The sequence below is a fragment of the Raphanus sativus genome, chromosome 6 (assembly GCF_000801105.2).
Source record: "Raphanus sativus cultivar WK10039 chromosome 6, ASM80110v3, whole genome shotgun sequence".
In the NCBI taxonomy this organism is placed as follows: domain Eukaryota; kingdom Viridiplantae; phylum Streptophyta; class Magnoliopsida; order Brassicales; family Brassicaceae; genus Raphanus; species Raphanus sativus.
The window spans coordinates 11,730,645-11,751,226 of NC_079516.1; the positions used below are offsets into that span (position 1 = coordinate 11,730,645).

General features: G+C 36.7%; 6 protein-coding genes and 1 non-coding gene across 8 annotated transcripts in view; 1 reads left to right on the forward strand and 6 right to left on the reverse strand.

Annotated features, from left to right (window-relative positions):
• Positions 1-1,152: 1,152 nt before the first annotated feature.
• Positions 1,153-7,009, reverse strand: LOC108833885 (uncharacterized). 2 transcript variants are annotated; one of them, XM_056988746.1, is made up of 3 exons: positions 6,633-7,009; positions 6,456-6,497; positions 1,153-1,679 (listed from the first exon to the last, which is right to left on the reverse strand). In XM_056988746.1, exon 3 carries the CDS (start codon positions 1,601-1,603, stop codon positions 1,244-1,246), a length of 360 nt encoding a protein of 119 aa, XP_056844726.1. In that variant the 5' UTR covers positions 1,604-1,679; positions 6,456-6,497; positions 6,633-7,009; the 3' UTR covers positions 1,153-1,243. The 2 variants fall into 2 exon arrangements, 1 of the variants encoding a protein (XP_056844726.1); XR_008935742.1 differs by lacking the exon at positions 1,153-1,679 and adding an exon at positions 5,056-6,100.
• Positions 3,013-4,575, reverse strand: LOC108833884 (egg cell-secreted protein 1.4-like). Its single transcript, XM_056988747.1, has one exon. It carries the CDS (start codon positions 3,455-3,457, stop codon positions 3,125-3,127), a length of 333 nt encoding a protein of 110 aa, XP_056844727.1. The 5' UTR covers positions 3,458-4,575; the 3' UTR covers positions 3,013-3,124.
• Positions 7,010-10,259: 3,250 nt separating the features above from the next.
• Positions 10,260-11,378, reverse strand: LOC130496578 (LOB domain-containing protein 37-like). Its single transcript, XM_056988748.1, has 2 exons — positions 11,035-11,378; positions 10,260-10,950 (listed from the first exon to the last, which is right to left on the reverse strand). Exons 1-2 carry the CDS (start codon positions 11,216-11,218, stop codon positions 10,403-10,405), a joined length of 732 nt encoding a protein of 243 aa, XP_056844728.1. The 5' UTR covers positions 11,219-11,378; the 3' UTR covers positions 10,260-10,402.
• A 2,155-nt stretch (positions 11,379-13,533) lies between these two features.
• Positions 13,534-14,610, reverse strand: LOC130496579 (zinc finger protein AZF1-like). The gene has a single exon (XM_056988749.1). The coding sequence runs from the start codon at positions 14,420-14,422 to the stop codon at positions 13,715-13,717; it is 708 nt and encodes a 235-aa protein (XP_056844729.1). The 5' UTR covers positions 14,423-14,610; the 3' UTR covers positions 13,534-13,714.
• Positions 14,611-15,817: 1,207 nt separating this feature from the next.
• Positions 15,818-15,889, forward strand: TRNAM-CAU (transfer RNA methionine (anticodon CAU)). The gene has a single exon. It is a non-coding gene; the product is annotated as a tRNA-Met (tRNA).
• Positions 15,890-15,993: 104 nt separating this feature from the next.
• LOC130496580 (glucan endo-1,3-beta-glucosidase 12-like) lies at positions 15,994-17,634 on the reverse strand. The gene is made up of 3 exons (XM_056988750.1): positions 17,490-17,634; positions 16,256-17,419; positions 15,994-16,180 (listed from the first exon to the last, which is right to left on the reverse strand). The coding sequence occupies exons 1-3, from the start codon at positions 17,539-17,541 to the stop codon at positions 16,149-16,151; spliced, it is 1,248 nt and encodes a 415-aa protein (XP_056844730.1). The 5' UTR covers positions 17,542-17,634; the 3' UTR covers positions 15,994-16,148.
• A 2,708-nt stretch (positions 17,635-20,342) lies between these two features.
• LOC130495539 (protein CONSERVED IN THE GREEN LINEAGE AND DIATOMS 27, chloroplastic-like) overlaps positions 20,343-20,582 on the reverse strand; it is a 1,729-nt gene continuing 1,489 nt past the window's right edge. Inside the window, exons 7-8 of the mRNA XM_056986946.1 lie at positions 20,514-20,569; positions 20,343-20,430 (exon numbers count right to left, since the gene is read on the reverse strand). Coding sequence (XP_056842926.1) covers positions 20,343-20,430; positions 20,514-20,569 — 144 coding nt within the window. The remainder of the gene's footprint in view (positions 20,431-20,513; positions 20,570-20,582) is intronic.

A 20,582-nucleotide genomic window follows, 5' to 3' on the forward strand; every position in this document is an offset into this window, starting at 1 on the left:
TTATATTGACAAAAAAAAAAACGACATATATATTTTATAACTGTGGAAATTTCAAAAGTTTTTATATTTTAAAACTAATTTTGCAAAGCTTTGCAACTATATACGCATGAACGATTAAATCTATTTAAAATACGACTAAGTAGTTAATGTTACATGAACTCAAAACAAAAACTTTAGCCGGAGCTCTTTTATCACTTGGACAAGATAACTTACGTTTTCCAACAAATATATATAAACACTGATGATCACCAAAATACATCTAATATAATCTTTTGAAAACGTCTCCATGCATGCAGCAGCCCACACCCTGGGATTCACCCATTGTGGCAAATTATTCAACAGAAGCTACAACTTCAACATCACAAACCTTATTGATCCAACTCTAAACCAACACTACGCTAAGGACCTTAAATTGGCTTGTCCAGTTGTCCCAAGAATGTTGACCAAGAATCGCTATTAACATTGACCCAATCACTCTAACAAGGCAAATGACTCTTCCCTTCCGATCAAGTTCTCTACACGGATCGTCACTCTTGGCCCACCGTTGACTATTGGGCCATGAACTCAGCTGCTTTCAACGCCGCCTTTATTAAAGCTATGACCAAGCTTTGCCGCGTTGGTGTTAAAACTGGACACAATGGCAACATTCGTCGTGACTGTGGAGCGTTTAGTAAGAGGGAGTACGGAAATTTTGAAATTCCGTTTTTGCGTTTTTTTTTCATCAGCATTTGATTCTTGACCGATTACGAACTTTTGTTTTTGTTTTCTGTTTATTTTTTCTTCTTGTATTATTGACAAACATTTAACGATTACTATATCCTTGATTTATTTCTTTTAGCTTTAATATTAACTAGGAGAAAAGATAAAGATGAGCTTATTTTCATCGTGTCTCATGTGACGCAGCTTCATTTTTTAACTCGACTTACCTTCTGTTAGTCTTAGTGATGAAAGCCTATTCCACATCGAGACTCTGTCTAACACATAGATTTTTCTTAGATCACATTCTTTAATTGTAATCCGTCTCAATTCCTATCTTTGTTTATATATATGTGTTACTATCACCAAAATCACAATCATAAGTTAAAACTTATGAATGATAAATACTTAGGATATCCATGGTGAAAAGATAGATATAAGTTCGTATTTCGCCAACAAAAATATTTTTTTTCTTTTGGTAAAAGCAACAAAAATAATTAAACATAAAAACTTCTTATAACTAGAGAATACTCTACAAATATAGGGTTCAACTGTGTGCTGAGAAGTTAGGAATACCAGCACAATTTTCCTTGAGAAGAGGTGGAAAGAATGGATTAAGTGGAAACATGTGAGGCCAACAATTTGCGTCTAAGGTTGAGAATGCCTTGCAACAGGCTGCTTCAACATTTTCAAATTTTCCTGAGAAAATTGATCTAGAGATTTCAAGTACACATCCTTCGACACTGAAGAGAGACGACCAACATTTTATCAGATCAACAGGTGAACCAGGAGAAAAAAATCCAGGAATCGTCAGTTGCTTATGGAGTTGCGCTTCTCCTTGAGTGACGAAGATAGTAGCACAAAGGATTATGGCTAAGATCACAGAGACAATAAAATTTCTTCCCATCTTTCTTACCAATCAGATATCTCTTCTTTGGTTTGGACTTTAGATGTTTAGATGGTTTTACGGTATTGGAAGAAACCTAGAATTTATAGATCAGGAAGTAAGAATTTATTTAATAAGTAGAAGAGTAACATATAAATAATAAATATGGTTTCAAATGTAACTCACGATCCAGGTTCAATGTATTAAATATTCCCACATTAAGCTGAGTTGAAAACTGTAAATCAAGTGTGTTCTTGTTGAAGTTTTGAAACGGGAGATGTGAAAGTTATGAAAGTATTTGACCCACTCACATTATAACTTCAAATTTGGTTCCTTTATGATACCAACTTGAAAACCATATTCCGGTATATTAATTTTAGTTTCAACATTTAATTAGCAATTACGAAAACAATGGTCTCTCGCACCTACTCTTAGCTTGATTCAGTTTTTAAAGAAATATACTAATATGAAATATATTCAGTAAAATCACATTTTGGCCAAAAAAATGGGAATCGAGTGGGTCAGCGACAATAACTTTCTCGTCAAGAAACACACGACTTATGCCCCAAGAAAGTTACTAATATAATTTAATGTGATCAGTCACTTAAAAACGCCAACAGTGCTGGCTTGGACTTTATGACATCGACACATCCCTTTCTCTAACGGAAAGTCAAAAACATTTGTGTACCTTGAGCTTGCAATATTCAACGCAACCTCTTTGATTCATTTTATCAAATCATTTCATTATATGCCTGAAAAAGATACAACCAAAGATCACATGAGTCTTTCTGTATGACTGCATGCATTTGATTATAGCATTTAGGCCGTGACAAGAGAGATAATGTAATTAAGAAGAATTACACTAGTCTAATTTTATACTCATCAACATTTATATGACATGTTAGTTTCAAAAAAAAACATTTATATGACATGTTTTCATGTACAAGAACATAGTTACCTGGTGATTGATGTGTTAGTCTACATTTTTATCTACGAAATCAAATTTAAAGAGACCAACACAATACTTTCAAGCTATTTCTTTGCTTACTTTATGTATCAAAATTTCTAAACTATGTGATCTTACAAATCACATAACACTTTCTTGAATTAGTATTAAGAATATAGCTCTTATGTTTATAAAGTTTTTTTTTTTTTTGATAATCCTGGGGTTCCCCACTTCGTGGGTCATTCCCCAGGGCCCGGTCAGGCAGCGGTCTACTTCACCCGGGAGGGTATTACCTGGGCTGAGGACAAGGCCCAACACCCAGTACCGCTAGTGACACAGAAGAGTAGATCCTCCCGCCTGGCGTCGAACCCGGGGGCATGACAATTGGCCCCCAAGGCCCTTACCAAGTGGGCTATCTCATCCGGTCTTATGTTTATAAAGTTAATCCACGTTTTAGTTGCCAAGAGAAAATTAGATTTATTAATTTAGCACAATCTCAATGGATTCTACGGAAACAATTATTTTATTTGATTTGACATTACATAAGACTTGGAAAATGAATATAAAGTTTTCTAAAGCTAAACGATGGATTCACTTCACTCTGGAACAATGTGTGCACAATTGTCTTTGATAAGAGGCGGAAAGAAAGGGTTCAACGGAAACATATGAGGCCAACAGTTAGCATCAATGGTAGAAAATGCTTTACAACATGCGACCCCAACATTTCCAAATTTCCCGGAGAATACTGATTTGTAGAGCTCGAGTACGCATCCATGGACGTTAAAGAGAGACGACCAACATTTCTCTATGTCCATAGGAGACTGTGGTGGTTGTTCATGAGCTACTACTACTAGTGGAGTCATCAAACCTGCAACACTTAAGACTACAACTAGGACTAAGGAAGCAATAGCTCTTGATTTGCTTTCCATTATTTTTCCCTAATTTTTTTTTTGTTTCTTGCTTCTTTTCAGTTTAGTGGTTGTGTGTTATGGCTATTTGAAAAATCTTACTATTTATAGAATGAGAAATGGGTTATTAACGTACGTAATTAATTAGACACCATAGGCAACGGAAGAGACTTAAAGATTCTCAAGTAACCCATTTCGTGTAACATATATTTCATAATTTGTATTTGACCAAAGTTCATTTTCTGTCCAAGATATGGTAAAACGTTTCAAGTAGTTATGTTTCTTCACAATGTTACGTGCTATGTCCAACCAAAATTACAAAAAAAAAACATTTAAGATTATTCATTTGTTTAGTTTATTTTTAATTTTGTTTATTAATACTAGGAAACAACCCCGTGCGTAAACGCCCGGGAATAGTAAATTTTTTTATTTTTTATTTAATTTTTACTTTATTTAACTTTCTAATAACTGTTAAAATTAAATTGATGTGCAATATTGTAATTATTTTAAAAATAAATAATTATTCGTCTAACAAAATACTTATATAATATAAGAATACATCGTGATTGTTGTTAATTTAAGCTGTTTTATTTTATCATTTACATTACCACATTTAGTCAGATCTTAAAATATATATAGCATACATTTAAAAGATTACAACAGTATTTAAAAGAATTTTGCATACTCACATTATCACATTATATCATCAATTTTTTGTTTAAACGTTTCTATATACTATAGAAGGTGTATTTGAAAAAGAAAAAAATATCAGGTTTATATATGAATAAACAACATAATGTCCCCACCAAAACAATTGTACTATATATTGAAAATATAACCTCACACGATTTGTTCATGAATGTGATCACGCTAATTTGGATAATTGCTTGAATCGCTTATGATTTCAATTTTTTAAAAAATTATTTTGACCATATATCAAGCTTTGGATTACATTAAATCCATTTGTAAGATATCATTTTTTGTCTACATTAAGATACAAGATAAACAAATAAAGTTATAGTATGTATATGTGTTTCTTAAAATATTTTTAGTGATCTTTAAATAATAGAGAGTCAAAATTTACAACCAACAGTGGCAATGGTTACCCTAAATTTATAGTTGCAATGGGAACACCAGTAGTTGTGATGATTAATCAAGAAACGAACAATAACAATTACCATGATCAGTAAGGATTTATAATGGTTAATCAGCACGATTGCAGTAATTTATATACCTGCAATTGTTTGCTTCCTATAAATTATTCTAACCATTCGCTTAAATATATAATAATATAGAATTTTTACTGAATGGTATTTTTCTATTGTAATAGTAATATGTCACACTCTAAACACTTGGGAAGTTATATTATTTCGTCGAAATGTAAAAATGGCAAAGATGAAGGAGAATGTGGGTGTATAGGTACATCTATGAAAAATTATAATTCCTAAAAGAGTGTATAGAGAAATGATAGTTCACAAAAGAGATGAAAAGATATTTTTGCATTAGTAGGTTTATAAACTCATACTTTAATACTCTTAATAAATTCTTTCAGTTTTATTGCATAATAGTTGCAAACTTAACCATAGGAATTCTTTAAAATATCAACTTATTTAACAATTTTAAAAATGTGTCGTTTAGAAATTAAAAAGATAGATATGTGAAAAAGTGCATTGATCAATTTTTGATAAAGCATGTGAAAGGATGTTTCTGCATTATTCTACTTCGAATATGGTGGTCAAGGATATGTTTTTGGGATGGAGAACAAAGCTTATCCAATCAGCATTTAAGCCGTCTTGGCAGTTTCGTTGAAGACGCAGTAAGTATTCTCCAGGTAACTTAAACTAAAATTTTAGATATGATAGCATGCACTTTCCTTGGCAAAACCTGTAATTACATTTGTTTATTCTACTTTTTTTTCCCTGCATACAGAGAAGGGCTCTGGCGATCTACAACTTGTCACAGGCCATTGAGCAAACTGGTAATCCTGAATAACATCCTACAACTGACGGGGGTGGTGAAGTTAAGGTGTCAAATAAGAATAGAGACGACCAGGAAGATGATGCTTGCTTTGTAACAGTGATTTGACATGAACAAAACTTTCTTCTAACTTTATGCAGGAGGTTGGACGGGATCATGGAAACAACTCCACTTGTGAAACCCATTCGGGAGCCTCGGGTTGTTTTTCAAATTCTTGGTACGATTGTCATACTGTATGATGGAAATATGTGGGATGAGTATGGGCAGAACGTCGTAAGGGGATACTCAAATTCCAGGTTCGTATGACCACGACACTCTTTCCTCTCAACGAACATACAAAAGCAAAACTTGTAGTTCAAGATGATAGCCAGAAAAAGCTTGATTTTTGTCTTCAAGGGCTAGTTGTTTAGTTTGTGCATAAAGTTCTTGATTCCCTTTGGAACTGGGTTTGGAATATGGAAGATATTATGCTTCGTAATGTTCCTTTGGCTTTTTGTAAGAGCTACTACAAGTGCACATCTTCTGGATGCCCAGTGAGAAAACACGTGGAGAGGCAGGCATCACATGATCCAAGAGCAACCACAATCACGATGTATTCACTTCAAAGTCTAGCAGCAATTATGACAACCAGCCTCGGTTCAGACCAGATGAAACAGACACCATCAGCTTCTGGTGTTGGAATCTTGTCTGATGAACATGACCACAGTCACCGCACGTAAATAGTCTCGTTAAAATAGTGAAAGAGTGACAAAGAGAAACCTATATCGCATGGGTAATTTGTTTATGCGTTCAACGTCCCCTCATATGTTCGAATCAAACTGTTTGATTAAGCCAGAGAAAAAGATAGATATACAGAAACTCCAAAGTCCAAACCAATGAAATTGTGAATGACATATACAATTAGAGACAGGGCAACAAAAACAGTAAAATCGAATTCAATCCGGAATTAGACAAATACGATGATTGAAGAGTAATTGTTCTCAATTAATCAAACACAATAATGTAAAAACAAAAAAAAAGATCAAAAGTTTCATAAACTTACCTTCATAAATGAAGCTCCAACATTCGAGAATGTTAATGGCAACTGCGATGATCGTCAATAGTAGATGTTCGGGAGACAAAAATTTGGTTAAATAAGAAAATTGAATCAGGATAAAAAAATGAAAAAGGAGGAATAGCAAACTGGTTATCATATAAAAACAGAGGAAGAGATGCGAACCATGGGTCACGACTCCATTAACAGACGCAATGCTTTGCTACCGACACAAAGCTTTGGTAGCGTCGTCTTTGTCTATACAAAAGGTAAGTTTAATCTCGACCCTTGGATTAAAAGCTTTGGTAATCTCAACCATTGGATTAAATTCTATTTTAAAAAAAGATGACATCACCTAGAAGAAGTAGAACCCTTGGATTAAATACCAAATCAATCTGAACCATTAGATCTTCATTTTATTTTCCTATAAAAAAATGCTGATGTCAAAGAAAACAAAAACTGGTTTGCTATTATATATAGATTACATATTGCTTCTATTGAAGCTGTTTAACAAATCAATACCTAAACATACAAAATTAGCTTAAGTAATTAAATCCCAAGACATAAACCTAAAGATGTTGTTCAACACAAACTCTTTTTTTTTTTTTTTTTTTTTTTTTTTTTTGTTCAACACAAACTCTGTAACTGAAGAATTATATAACATTGACTTATCCCTCAAAATGTTAAGATATATATATATATATATATATATATATCCAAATTTGTCAAAACAATATTATATAAAACTTTATTAAATTGTTTATAACCCACAAAATCTGAAAACCGGCCATGAGTTATAGAGTTATCTTGTCTGAAAAGCTGATGCAAATCTGGTTCAAACTTGGTAGTCCAATCTTCCCCAAGTATCAACATTTTAATTTCATAGCTACTTGAAAATACCATAGATGCTGAATAGCATACTTCTCCTTGGCCAGTAGACCTCTAAGCTGCAAATGCTAGGAACGGTTTGATTAATCTTTTCAAGAAGACATAGAGTGTCGCGTTCAAAGGAGTTAGCAAAACCTCTTTTTTTTTTTTTTGAACAACCAGACATTTTCATAGATGATTAAAAGTTGAAGTCATACAAGGCAGTTTTTGCCAAAGCATCCGCAGCCGAATTTAGGTTTCTAGGAATGAAAGCAAAGGAAATAGAACTAAAAGATGAAGATAGATTCTCGATATCCAAGTTGATTCCGTAGAGTTCCACTGGATGTTGCTTCGAGGTTAGTGCTTTGATGAGCACTTGATTATCTGATTTGAGACAGATATTGGATAGGTGAAGAGCTTTGGCTTGAAGTAGAGCTTCTCGTACTGCTAGTGCCTCGGCCATCAAAGGGGACGCAACAAACATCTCTGTCGAGGTCCCCTGCCTTGTTTCTTCTGATCGTGGATGATGCATAACCCAGCCACAGCCTGCAATCTTGTCTTGGGCTCTCCATGCTGCATCCGTATACAGAGTAGTGCATTCAGTCGATGTATCGGTGTTGGTTCTGCTTTGCGTCCGTGCCTCTGTAGTCTTTGCTGGTTATGCTTCTTGCCATTCCCGTGCTGATCTTAAGGCGTTTCCTGCCACTACCGTCGGGTGCAAGCTCCGATTTTCAAAGACAAGTAGGTTCCTTGCTGTCCATATATTCCAAACCACCCAGGAGAAGATGTCAGTACGGACTCCTGTTGGTGGGAGACAAACCAGAGTAGATGAGCTTTCCAACGCTGTTCTGAAGGTAGAGTCTGGCGATAGGTCTAGCGGTCTTGCGGTCTGAACCTTCTCCCATACTCTCCTGGCGAACCTGCATTGAATAAAGAGATGATCTGCAGTTTCTGGTTCACCGCAGTGTGGACAAGAAACCAAGTTAGCCATGATCCCTCTCCTTTGGAGCGCCATTCCCAGAGGCAATGCATCCTGTAAAATCTTCCAAAGAAACACTTGGATTTTGGGAGCAGTTTTAACAGTCCAAATGTTCTTACACCAGTAGCAAAACCTCTAGTCCTTCCTCTATATCTCTTGGTTTTCTTCTTTAAAGAAATCGAGTCAGGCAGCTTACCAGAGGAGTAACATGCCCCTATGTGGCGTCTTCTCTTTATCACACCTTTGAGACTAACACCAAGGGGAGCTAATTCGATGGGTTGACTTCTCCAACATCGAATCAATTGGTCAACTTCTTCCCCATCTTCCTTAGACCATTGTTGTTTACAGCTAGAAGAAACAACGCCAGTGACTTAACTCTTTCCTTTGCTTGCATTACAAAACTTCCGTTGGACTTGGACCAATACTCTGAAGTCAATGAAATTATAAACCTTAAAAACGTATATTACTAATTACGTAAGTTAAATCCGACATGTGTGGAAGGAAACAACAAATAAGTGAGTATTAATTTAATTATCTTTCTTAAAATTATTTATAGTGGATGACGTAATAACGTAGACAATACAAAGTACGTGGATTAGGAGATGAATTTCAAGGGTACAACCAATAAAATTGTTGAAGGGGCATATGTCTCTTGGACAACTCCCACAACGATGGATCGCTTATTTATTCTGATAAGTAGATATGATAACATTGAACCAGATAAAGCTAAATGTAATTAAGTCAGCAAGTGGGCTCGGAGGAGAAAGGTCAAGGAAAAGGACATAATATGCCCTACCAGGTCCAATGACAACTACGGCTTTTTACATCCAGCACGAGTCGTTCTATCCGTTTTCTTAACATTATTGATTTGACTCGAGGTCGAGGAGACAAGTCGTTGATCATATCTTCTTTGGCTGTATAGGTGGAACGAACGGAGAAGATTGAAAACTGGGATGATGACATGGGAGTATGGGACCATCCTTGCCGTTCCCCAATATCGGTGGATATAAATCCTGAGATCAGGGACGAAGTGACAACAACATTGAGCTAATCTATTGACGACAACAATATCTCGTATCGTATATGGTTGCCTAAGAATTTATTGACGACAACCATCATTGCCTCTTGATTTCCGTTGGGATGGTTGGCTAAGAATTTTTATGGGCCGTAGGTCAGGATATCATTTTATCAGTTTACTTTTTATAAAACAAATCTATAAATTTTGTGGGCCAAATAAGACTGAATTCAATATAACAAATGGTTAATAATGTTTTGTGGGATAATATTAACAAAGTTATAATCGAACAATATCTCATAATATGAAGAGGATAGAGAGAAAAGGAGAGTGTGTTTTAGAGTATTCCATGGGTGGAGGAAGAAAATGGCTCTTTGCATCGTCCAAAAGCCGCCTCTAAAACAAAGGGCTCTGAGTCATGTGTGCCTCCTCTAGTCCTCTCCAACCATTTGGTCCAGCCACATGCTTGGATATTGTATATCCATCTTTATTATTTTATATATGAATATATGCAAAACACAACTATTTTACTTGTTTCGATCTCCTCTTTATCAAAGAATCATTTTGGTTTATTTAATGTGAGCCCTCACTAAATATACTGGTTGAGATTTTTTTTTGCAAAAATTATCTTGGTATGTAGTCTACAAATTAGTATTTACATGCTAATTTTTTTTGGTAAACGTTAAATATCTAACAAAATAAACATGATGTGCGCCGCAGCATTGTGGTGATTTGTGAATAGTGAGTACTATTAGTAAAAATGAATTAAAAATTGGACAAGATGATGAATCGATTGGTGAAAATTAGGAATTAAAAAAAAAAATTAGGAATTATCTCGAGTTTATTATATAAACAACAACTCCAAACAGATGATCAATAAAATAGAGATGGATCACACGGTCGAAATTGTATTTTTCACCCAATAAAGTTAAGAGAAACATTGGTTAATTAATAACACTCTAAACCGAGAGAACAAAAACCGCATAGTTACCTCGCCGGTCCAAATATTTTTGTATACAAGAGAAACAAAAAAAAGAGAGAAGAAAATGTGTAAAATTACATTTCCTAAACCTAATCAAATCGGACAAAGTTTCCTTAAACAAAAAGGTTAAGCAGATGTCTCGCTTCTCCTCCTCCGCCGTTTCCGTACCGCTCACCAGTGGCATTGTTATCCGAAAACGACGTCGTGGTGACTGACTCCTCCTCAGAGTTCATCGACGGTGTTCTTGATCGCTGCCGTGTGGAAGAAGGAACTGTCTCAATGGGTAGATTAGGGTTCAGTGAAAGATCCAGCTCCGAAGAATCGTCAACTCGCTTACGCTTCTTAGCAGGAGAATCCAGAGTGGATCTTGATCTAGAGCTTGAGAATCTAGAATGGTGGTAGATGCTACGATCGCTGGAACCAAGATTCAACATCTCCGTGCAGATCTCAGACGCCTCTTCAGATGTAGCCGACGGAAACCCCGCGAATCCACCGCCGTGAGCGAGAAGCTCAGGGATGGGTCTCAAAGAACCGCCGCGGAGCACCGTCTCAACCGCAGCTTGGCAGATACTCCAGCTCCCCGTCCACAGCATTCCGATGGCTCCGTTGACTGGATTCACGGTTCTTCCACAAGCTTCGTAGAGCAGAGACTGAAACAGAGCTAAGCAAAGAGAACAGAACAAGAGATTAGAAAAAAAAACAGAGCAAAATGTAATATATCGTTGGAGATCTCTAGGTTAATTACCGGGACGTTGAGATTCCGGTACGGCGGAGATAAAGGACATGAGGCCGGCGCGGCCGAAGAATTTAGCGACGAAGACGGTGGCGTGGCCTTGAGCGTCGGCGGTTTCTATCCATTGAAGACATGGCCTGAGGATGCAGTTCTCGCTGCAACCTTTTCTGAGCACACGGCAACCATTGCAACTCATTATTTAATTTCCGACAAGATTTAATTTTTTTTTGTGGTTTTAAGCTTTTAGTTCTCGGTCCGACAGAGTCTGCTAGTTTGGTTGCTGATGTCTTGGAGAATCTCAAAGGAAGAAGAAGAAGAAGCAGATTTGCTTTGGGAGCAAGAAAGTGATGTTTCAACAGAAAGAAAGAGAGGTTAATAAGTGTTTCTGAAGGTAGACAAGACCATATATACACACATAAATACTACTCCCTCCGTTTCATAATACTTGATGTTTTAGAAGGATAATTTTGTTTCAAATTAGTTGAAGTTTTGAGATTTTAAAGTTACTTTAACTTTATTGGAAACTGTTCAACCAATTAGATTTCACAGTCTTTTTTTTATTGGTTAATTGATTTTAAAAGTATATCTTTAAAATATTATTTATTAAAAAATACAATTTTTTTAATTTTTGTGCATTATGGTAAAACATTAAATATTATAAAACGGAGGGAGTATATATCAAAAATTCAAGTTGGGTTTTTAAAAGAAAAAAAAAAACTGAATAATAAAGAGCTTAAGAGACAGAACTTAGGAAGGCAAGCGTCCTTATGCGTGAGGCTCGCCGCCGTAGAAGATTCTTAACCTTGCACCATATTTTATACTAATTTTTTGAAAAACTAACTACTGCTCTTTGTCCCGAAGAGAAAGTAACCGATTGCATTTTAATAATCTGTATGTTTTTTGTAACATTTTATGAAGTGGCTATTTGAGAGAGAATAGTCAAGATTCTTAACCTTGCACCGTATTTTATATAATTTTAAAAACTTAACTACTGCTCTTTGTCCCAAAGAAAAACTAAGCGATTACACTATAATAATCTGTGTTTTTTTTGTAGCGTTTTATGAAGTGACTGTTTGGGAGAGGGTAGCCAAGATTCCAAGATAATGGAATGGGTGTAAGCGCAGCGGCACCGTGTCTCCGCAAAAAGTCGTGTTCTCAGCCGTTCATTTTAAAAACTATTTTTACGAGTCCTTTTCCCAACGAGTTAGGAATCCACTAATCATTCTTTATCATAGTAGACGAAGTTAATCAATGAAATTTGCAAAAGGGCGTCGATTATTGCTTCCATATCTGGCTAGTGGATGGGTGAAAGAGTAATAATGTAACATCTAACCATGGTTTAGGCTTTTTAGGAATCTTATCTTTTTTTATGGAAGGCTAATCATAACCAACCATTTCAGGTTTGATATGTAAAAGGAGGATCACTTGTTGCAATGCAATACAAGGGAGATGCATAGTTAATTAATCTAGTAAGAACGATTTAAAAGGACTAAACCTAAGGGATTAAAAAATGGTAGGCTACTTGGCAAGAAAGATGCAAATTCGCTTCAGAGACCTACCAATAACATTGTATAATGAAAAAGGATTAATTTTGTAATATAAGCCTTCTTCTATTGCCATTCGCCACGCAGCTAAAGCGAGGCTCTGCATGCAGAGATGTCACGAGTGACGCACTCAACGTTTTCTTTTTCCCACGTACTAATAAAATAGTAGCGACATAAAACTAATGCGATTAACCGCTGGCGTTGGAGACTTCTATAAACAAGCCATTACACTGCTTTGATATATATGGTCCATTGCTTACTGGGCTGCAGTTTTTATATTCTTATTAGGTCGGGCCATACAATCCTCCACTCATGACTCTTACGGGTGACGATGTTGGACTGGATAACAAGATTTTTCCAATAACTTTGTATAAACGGGTCTATGGTTGTGAATGAGCCGTGATTTCAGACCAAACCATCAATCTAATGTCTTTGATATAGATGCATATTTTTCTTAATTGGGTAATTCCGAGGTTGAAGATTAAAAAAGGTTGACAGGAAGCCAATTCCCTCACATTTCAAACATTATAATCTCGTGGTCAAAGAAAATGGTTCAAATTGTATGATACAGGATTACTTGCATTGCATGCTGCTGTAAAGAGTGTATTGTGAGTGGTTTCCAACTCTTTAAATCTTTGAAACGTTGCAAATCATTTTATAACATGAAATGAAACTATGAATTGTCATTCATTGTCTTATTAATTAATTAGTTAATGCGAAGGAACAGATCACTAGGAGCAATGAGTAACAGAATTGAAGTGACTTTTTCCTTTGCTTGCGGAAGTAAATGAAGTACAAACTACGAAAAAAATATAATAAGAATTTCACTGGATTAAACAGAATGGTCCAATATAAAATAACGTGTAAAGATCCAATCATCCATGTCTGTAATATTCTTTTTATTATTCTCTTTTACAAAAATATTTCAGTATCCCAATTGTTTCCTCTATCTATTAACAAATCCAACAACAAATAAACACCTCTTTTAAAAAAAAAATTAATAATAATAATGCAACTGAAATTGAGCAAGTCCACTCCAATCACTTTCATTACAGACTCAGTCAATCTGAAGCAACTGTTAACCTTTCACCGTCCAAGCCCCACTCCTCTCGCTTGAAAGTTGACTTTTATCTCCAACCGAGTCAACGTCAAGATATCACAACTGCAACTTGCTCAGCCGGTAAATTCAAGTCAAATCCACGGTGGTCGCCGATCGCGCTCTGCTCTGACGATCTTTCATCATCCACGTCACTGCCACCGACGACTTCAACGCTGCTGTTGCTGCTACTGCCGTTACCGTTACCGTTATTGCCACCGTCGTAGTGACACCGTTTGTGTCCACCTAACGCTTGACCTGACGAAAACGACTTGAAACAGATCGAGCAAGTGTGAATCTTCCCGCTCTGACTAGCGCCGTTACCGCTGATAACAACGGAGCCACCGTTACTGATACTGTGACTGTTATTAGACGGTTCTTGGCTACTACCGGGAACGTTAACGTTACTCGCCGGTTTCCGGTGACTCGTCTTGTGCCCACCTAAGGCTTGGTAAGAGGAAAAAGACTTTCCGCAGACCGTACACTTGTAACCACGGTGGTCGGAGGACGGCTGAGACGGAGGAAGAGGAGATTGCGCGACGGAGCCACGAGCGAGCATGAGGAGACAGAGAGCGAGATACTCTTCTTCCGAAGGGGGCGTTTCTTGGCTGTGACGATTCTGATCAATACGCTGGCGTTTGGTGCGTTTTCTTTTAGCCCATTGCTCGAGACTCTCCGGTTCCATTTCTTCGCGATACCGGAGAAGAGGCCGAGCGGAGGCGGTGGCTGAAGTCGGGGAGTTGAGAGTCTCGAGAGCCATATAAGTTTGTGAGATGTGATCTTTGAGGTGTTTAAGAAGAAAGAGTGAAGTGTGTGTGATGTATTGTTTGTGAGAGCACGTCTTATGTTTGTGTTGGTTTGGTTTATACTTTATATAACTTGTAGAATTGGGGATTGAGAGTGGGAACGTGGGCTATGAGTGATCAAGTGGTGCTGTTCTTGCTTTCTTCAATCCATTAAATTCCTTTATTTTTATACTAGTATGTTGTCATTAATTTTGGAATATTATAGGATTTTTATTTTACCAAGTCAATGTTTTTGTTTTTAGTTAGAAATTTACAAACTCGTTAAGAAAAATATCTTAGAATAATAGTTTGTTGTATGGTACAAGATTACTATTCCAACTTCCGAGTTCTATATACTAAACTTATGATGTAATTAAGGCGATTTTTCACCCAATTGGTTAGGAACTTTTCAAACTTTCAAGTTGATTCTCACCCGTTTCCCCGGTCGTTACACTTATTTGTTTGGATTTAATATAGAAAATAAATGACGATTAGGAATGTAAAAGAGCTATGATTAAATTATAGATTAGCAGCAAGACAGTTGTTCTTTAATGCGAGTGCCATATCTTTGGAGTTGTAATTTGAAAATTTTAAATTGAAAAAGAATAAGCGCCACTCTGGAGTATACTGGTTTTGTGAGATGTGGTGGCATTAGGCCGTTGCTAATCTGGCACACTCTCATTAGTTATAAGAAGGCTGGATTCCTCTGGCGGCCCGCGTGGCGTAACAGGAGTGGTGAGACTTTTCGGTGGATAGTTAAAAGTCGGTACGCGAGACTTAAGGCCCACAGTTAGTTGCACCACTGTCTCTCATACACTCTCTCTGTTTGGTTGATTCTACATTTTTTATTGGTTTATTTAGAAAAAGAAAATCAACAACAACTACTTACAAGTTTTTTTTTTTTGTATAAATGATAGTAACACGGTTGATTTCTCAAAAGGTGCAAATTATCTGTGTGTGTGATACTTGCCCACTAGTCAGTGCCAAACCAGAGTTCAGTAACAATTGGGCTTCGTTGACGAGGATAAAATGGAAATGGAGTACTGGGTCTTAAGTCTTCCGAGTTGTTGTTATTATGAAGTGGGTCGTCGTTGCTTATAATAGCCTACCTAGTCAATTAAACTGCCAGAAACGCTTCAACGAATCTAGAAGCTGTCCCTTCTGCTGAAGAATATTCAAAAAAAATATTCAACTGGACGCAGTCTTGTGAATATTCACAAACTAAACCGTTAACAAAATGGGAAGTTCAATTAGTGATAATATTTTTTACATATATGATGAAACAACTAAGCCCATTAACAGCGAGAGAAGGCCGAGTCGAAGTGTTTGATTGAGTAGAATTCAAAAGTAAGTATCTTATAATCAACAGAATCAGAGTGGCGCAGCGGAAGCGTGGTGGGCCCATAACCCACAGGTCCCAGGATCGAAACCTGGCTCTGATAGTATTTTTATTTTTTTCCTCTTACGTAAAACACAGCCCATTAACAATGAAAAGTGGCCTGAATAATTTTGGACTTAAACGTAACAGTTATTTAAATGATAAAAATAGTCCACGAAAACCACCATTTCAAATTAACAAACTAAAGAGAAATTAACCCATTAACTAATACTAAACACTTATTGATTTAATCCCTTCTTCTTCTAGCTCTGTTTCCTTCATTCCATGATATCATCATTACCGGTCTTCCACTTCCGACAATCTCAACTCAGAACAAACCTGCAATGCTGATAACCTGACAAAACAAAATTCATCAACTCTTCTTAATAAAATATTACTCCACATTTGATTTTTTATTTTTCACACTTACTTGGATCAGTAGTGATAAGCATGGCGGTGCCACCGAAAGAGCAACTTCCTCCGTTGCGTTTAGTCTTCTGCCAGTAACTGTTGAAAGCATAAGAGGCGTGAGCCACGGTCGTGTCCGGATAGAAACATATCCCGTGAGGCTTGATCTCGTCGCAGTTGGCTCCTCCTTGCCCGCACGCAAAGTCCAACGACTGCTGCAGTGTCTCCGCCGCTACGCTCGGTTTCGCCACGCACCACAGCCCTTCCACCCCCTTCTCTTTCACCTGCGGCGGCGGCGGCGAAGGAGCCGGATGTGGAATGCACGGCGAAAGAGAGAGTCCCGGAGATGAGATCGGAGATTTCTCCGGTGCCGGAGATGACACCGGCGACTGCTCCGCCGGAGATGAGATCGGAGATTTCTCCGGCGGAGATGAAATCGGAGATTGCTCCGTCGGAGATGAGATCGGAGATTTTTCCGGCGGAGATGAGATCGGAGATTTCTCCGGCGAAGGTTGTGGAGATGGATATCCAATGGAGGAGTGAACTGGTGAGGGTAATGTTGGGAAGTTTAGTGTGAATTTTCTGCTAAAACCGATTAAAGATCTGAGGTTTCTTCTTGTTGCCATCGTCGCCGTGGCGTCTTCTGGTTCAGGGTTTAAGAAGTTGACCTTGTTGAAGCTCAAAGATCCGAGCTTCTCCACGGAGTGAAGCATATCAAGATGATTATCAGGCGAAGAGAGGAAGTTTGGAGGTGGGTTTATGGTGAAAGTGGAGTTTATGGATCTGAGAAAGTCAAGAGTAGGTTTGAACATTTCGAGATGTTTAATGGTCTCTAAGCACTGGTAAGAGAAGCCAGAGGAGACTTTGATGTTCTTCTCGAGACCCCATCTTGTGAGAGAATGGTGTAGGTTCTTCAGAGACGAGAGGACCAGGTCAAAGGTGGGTTTGTGTTGTGTGGTTTGGCAAGAGTCATGAGGGGGAAAGATAACAATGGTGGTGATTTTGGTGGAAGGGTAACGAGTTAGGACGTGGGTTTTAAGCCATGTTTCAGCCTTTATGATGCTTGATGAAATCTCGGTAATTGTTTTGTTGTCTCTCACGGAAACAGCTAATTCAAGATCAGTGGTTTGAGGAAGAAGTTGAAGGAGACTCAGGGCTTCAATGGGTGTTGATTCTTGACCAGCTCCTGCATACACACAGATTATAGCTATGAGTTGCAAGAAACAGAAAAAACAAAAAGATTATGTGATATCTACCTGCAAAACCAAGAATAGGAATGAAGAAGAAAATGTAAAGAAGATGTCTCATTTTTTTGCTCTCGGTTTCTTTACTTTACTTGTGTGTTGGGTTTCTTTCCTCAGGCATATGTGAAGTTGATTATAAAAGATGGTTTCTTAAAGGGTACAGAGGAAGAATCAACATATGGTCATATTTTATTTTTAATGAAAAAAAGAAAAAGAAAAGGCAACAATGTTGCATAGTTACTGAGGTTCTTTGGTTGAAATCTGTTGTATATTTGGATATTTTCACTATAAAAGTGGTCTATTCAACACTGACATGAACAATAATGCCCGTTGAAATGCTGACATTGTTCTGTTTTAAGAAACTGTACATTGTGACATACTGACATATCACACGAGAAAAGTTCGTTACACAACACACAGCAGAACGTTGAATAAACAAACGAACAGAACAGAACGTTTGGATAAAGGAAACGACAGCGTAGTAGGGGAATCCGTAGATGGAAGAGGGAACATCACGGAAGGCATAATAATCGTGGGTCGTAATGACGTGGAAAACAAAAGGCCTCCGTTATCACTTTAAATAACCAATTCATATTTTCGCGCCTTATTTGTAGGCCATAAGGTTCATTTGAGCGGCACAAATGGGCTTCTGTTTAGGTCCTTGAGTACAGCCCGAGTCATTGGGCTAACTCGACCATTGATTCTTCGCTTCTATCAAAAGATTTTTTTGTTCTATTAATAAAGAGGAAAGCTTTTGCTTCAAGAGTTCTTCAAATAAATAAAAAGTTGCTTTGAGATGATAATTTAATTATTTACAATTTGACTTCATTTCGAGTTATTTTATTTGAAAGGCTGTGATTAGACTGATTATTGAGTGAAGTAGTGTGGGATTCTAAATTGCTTTGAACGTTTTGCATAATCCCATCACAATCATTATGACAACACTATGAAGGGATTTGTCTAGTAGCTTTATCATGATTACCACCAATAATTAGTATTTTAATCAACCAGATTATTAAAGAAATTAAACATATAGTTTAAGATACAAGCATTGACCCATCCGACCATGATCATCTCGGATCTGTCGGTATCATTAGTTAATAGTTGAGAAATAGTTTTATCCAACGTTCATTTCTCTTAACTACATCGAGAAATTTATTTTTAAAATATGAAAATCAAACTCGACTGGAAAGTATAGCCGGTGGTGCTTCACAATACTTTCAGGCCCTTCACAATATATGGATTGTACTACACGATGAGTCCTGTAAAATGCAACATTAGTTCAAGTTGGTTTTGGATTAAAATCACAACACTTTTTTAGTTTTAATTTAATAACTCTGTCTTGTGACTTTTCTCAATATAAATAGTATATGAGAGTGGCAATAATGATAGGAAAATGAGTACAAAATGTTGACGAATATTGTGTACCTTGAGTATTAACTGTCGGTAGAATATTTGTTGCTCCTCTCTTTTTACATCATTTACTTGTTCTTACTGGCAATGTATTAAGCCATTATCACGCAAGGTAGCTAAAACTTAGAAGTATGCTTAAAATATATAACTAAAAATACTATAAAAACAAACTCTTTAGATTATTGTTACTAGATTTCATGCATGATTCGTTAGTAAACTAGATAAAAGATAAAGGGGACTTTGTAAATGCGAGCAAAATAAATGGGCATCCCCAGCAAATGAAATCTGAAAAAGGTATACATGAAAGATAATAAGAAGCTTTTTGTTAAAATAAAAGCATAACGCTAGAGAGAGCTTGTCTACACATGTATACAAGAATAAAAGCAAAGAAAAGTTAAAGATTAAAGATACAAATGTAACGTTGAGCTAACTTTATTCCAAAATTATATGTATGGGTCTTCTTTCTTCAAGTTTGTTCACATCTTTTTTTTTTAAACAGCCTCTATAAACTTGAATTATACGTATATTAACCCATTTTGTGTAAAAAGGGCTATATGCCAGTGAAATTCGTTGTAAGAGGAACAAATTAAGTTCATCTTGTTTAGTTTATGGAATATACATTTCAAACAATGCAATACAACAAAGTCCAGTGTTTCTGATATTCATAAATAATAATTATGTATATCTGGATTGGGGAATAAAGCTGAATTTTAACATATACCCATCAGCTTTACAGTTTTTTCTTTTAAAGATTTGTTAATGGTGAAAACCAAACTTTTAAAGTCTCTTGAAAACTGCAAATGTTGGCCAATATTCTCATCTAAAATACAGTAGACTGGACCACAATGGATGGACTGGTTTTCCGGCTATAGAACCAGCCAGTATTAGTTTAGCAAACGAGTTATTAATTACAACTATTAAGAATAAAATCAACTTAGGAAATTGAAAAAATACAAAAATCAAAAAGTCGACGACGGACTGGCATGTACATGTCGTTTTCCTCTAGACGAAACAGAATCAGAAATTTCTACGTTGGACGGAGGAGAAGGACAATATATTGTGTCGGATTAGAAAATGAAATCTAATGTAAAGCAACGTGACCATGAGAGTCCCATCCACAGCTTAATTACAAAGTAATGTGAGGTTGTCTCTATGCTTTCAACAACTACAAATATATTTATTTGTTTGTTTTTAACATATGTTTCTTGTTCACAAATAATGCGTCTTAAAGTTTTCACGGATAATTAATCACTGATTAACGAAATATTAAAGGGCGGTAAAAAAAAAGTAGCTTAAACGATCCCGGAATGCTGACGTCAGCCTCTGCTCTCTACTTTCCCTTTTCTCGCCTTTATTTTTTAATTTTCTTTTTTTTTCCCATTAACCATTTTCTTAGTTGTCTTTCCACTGAAGAAGATGAACTTAGAAAGAGAGGAGAGATCTTAAAAACGGTTAATCACAAGTCACCATGAGAGCTCCACACTCGACTTTCTTCTTCTTCCTCCTCCTCCTCTTATCGTTCTCCGTCAATGGCGTGAAGCTGAACGAGATTCATCGAAGAATTCTCCACCAGCCGCTTTTTCCTTCCGCCGGAGACCTCTCCTCCAGATATCGAGTCCTCACCGCCTGCCTCCCGACGCTCCCCGATCAGCCTTTCTTCCCCGAGAATCCATCCACGCCTGACCAGACTCC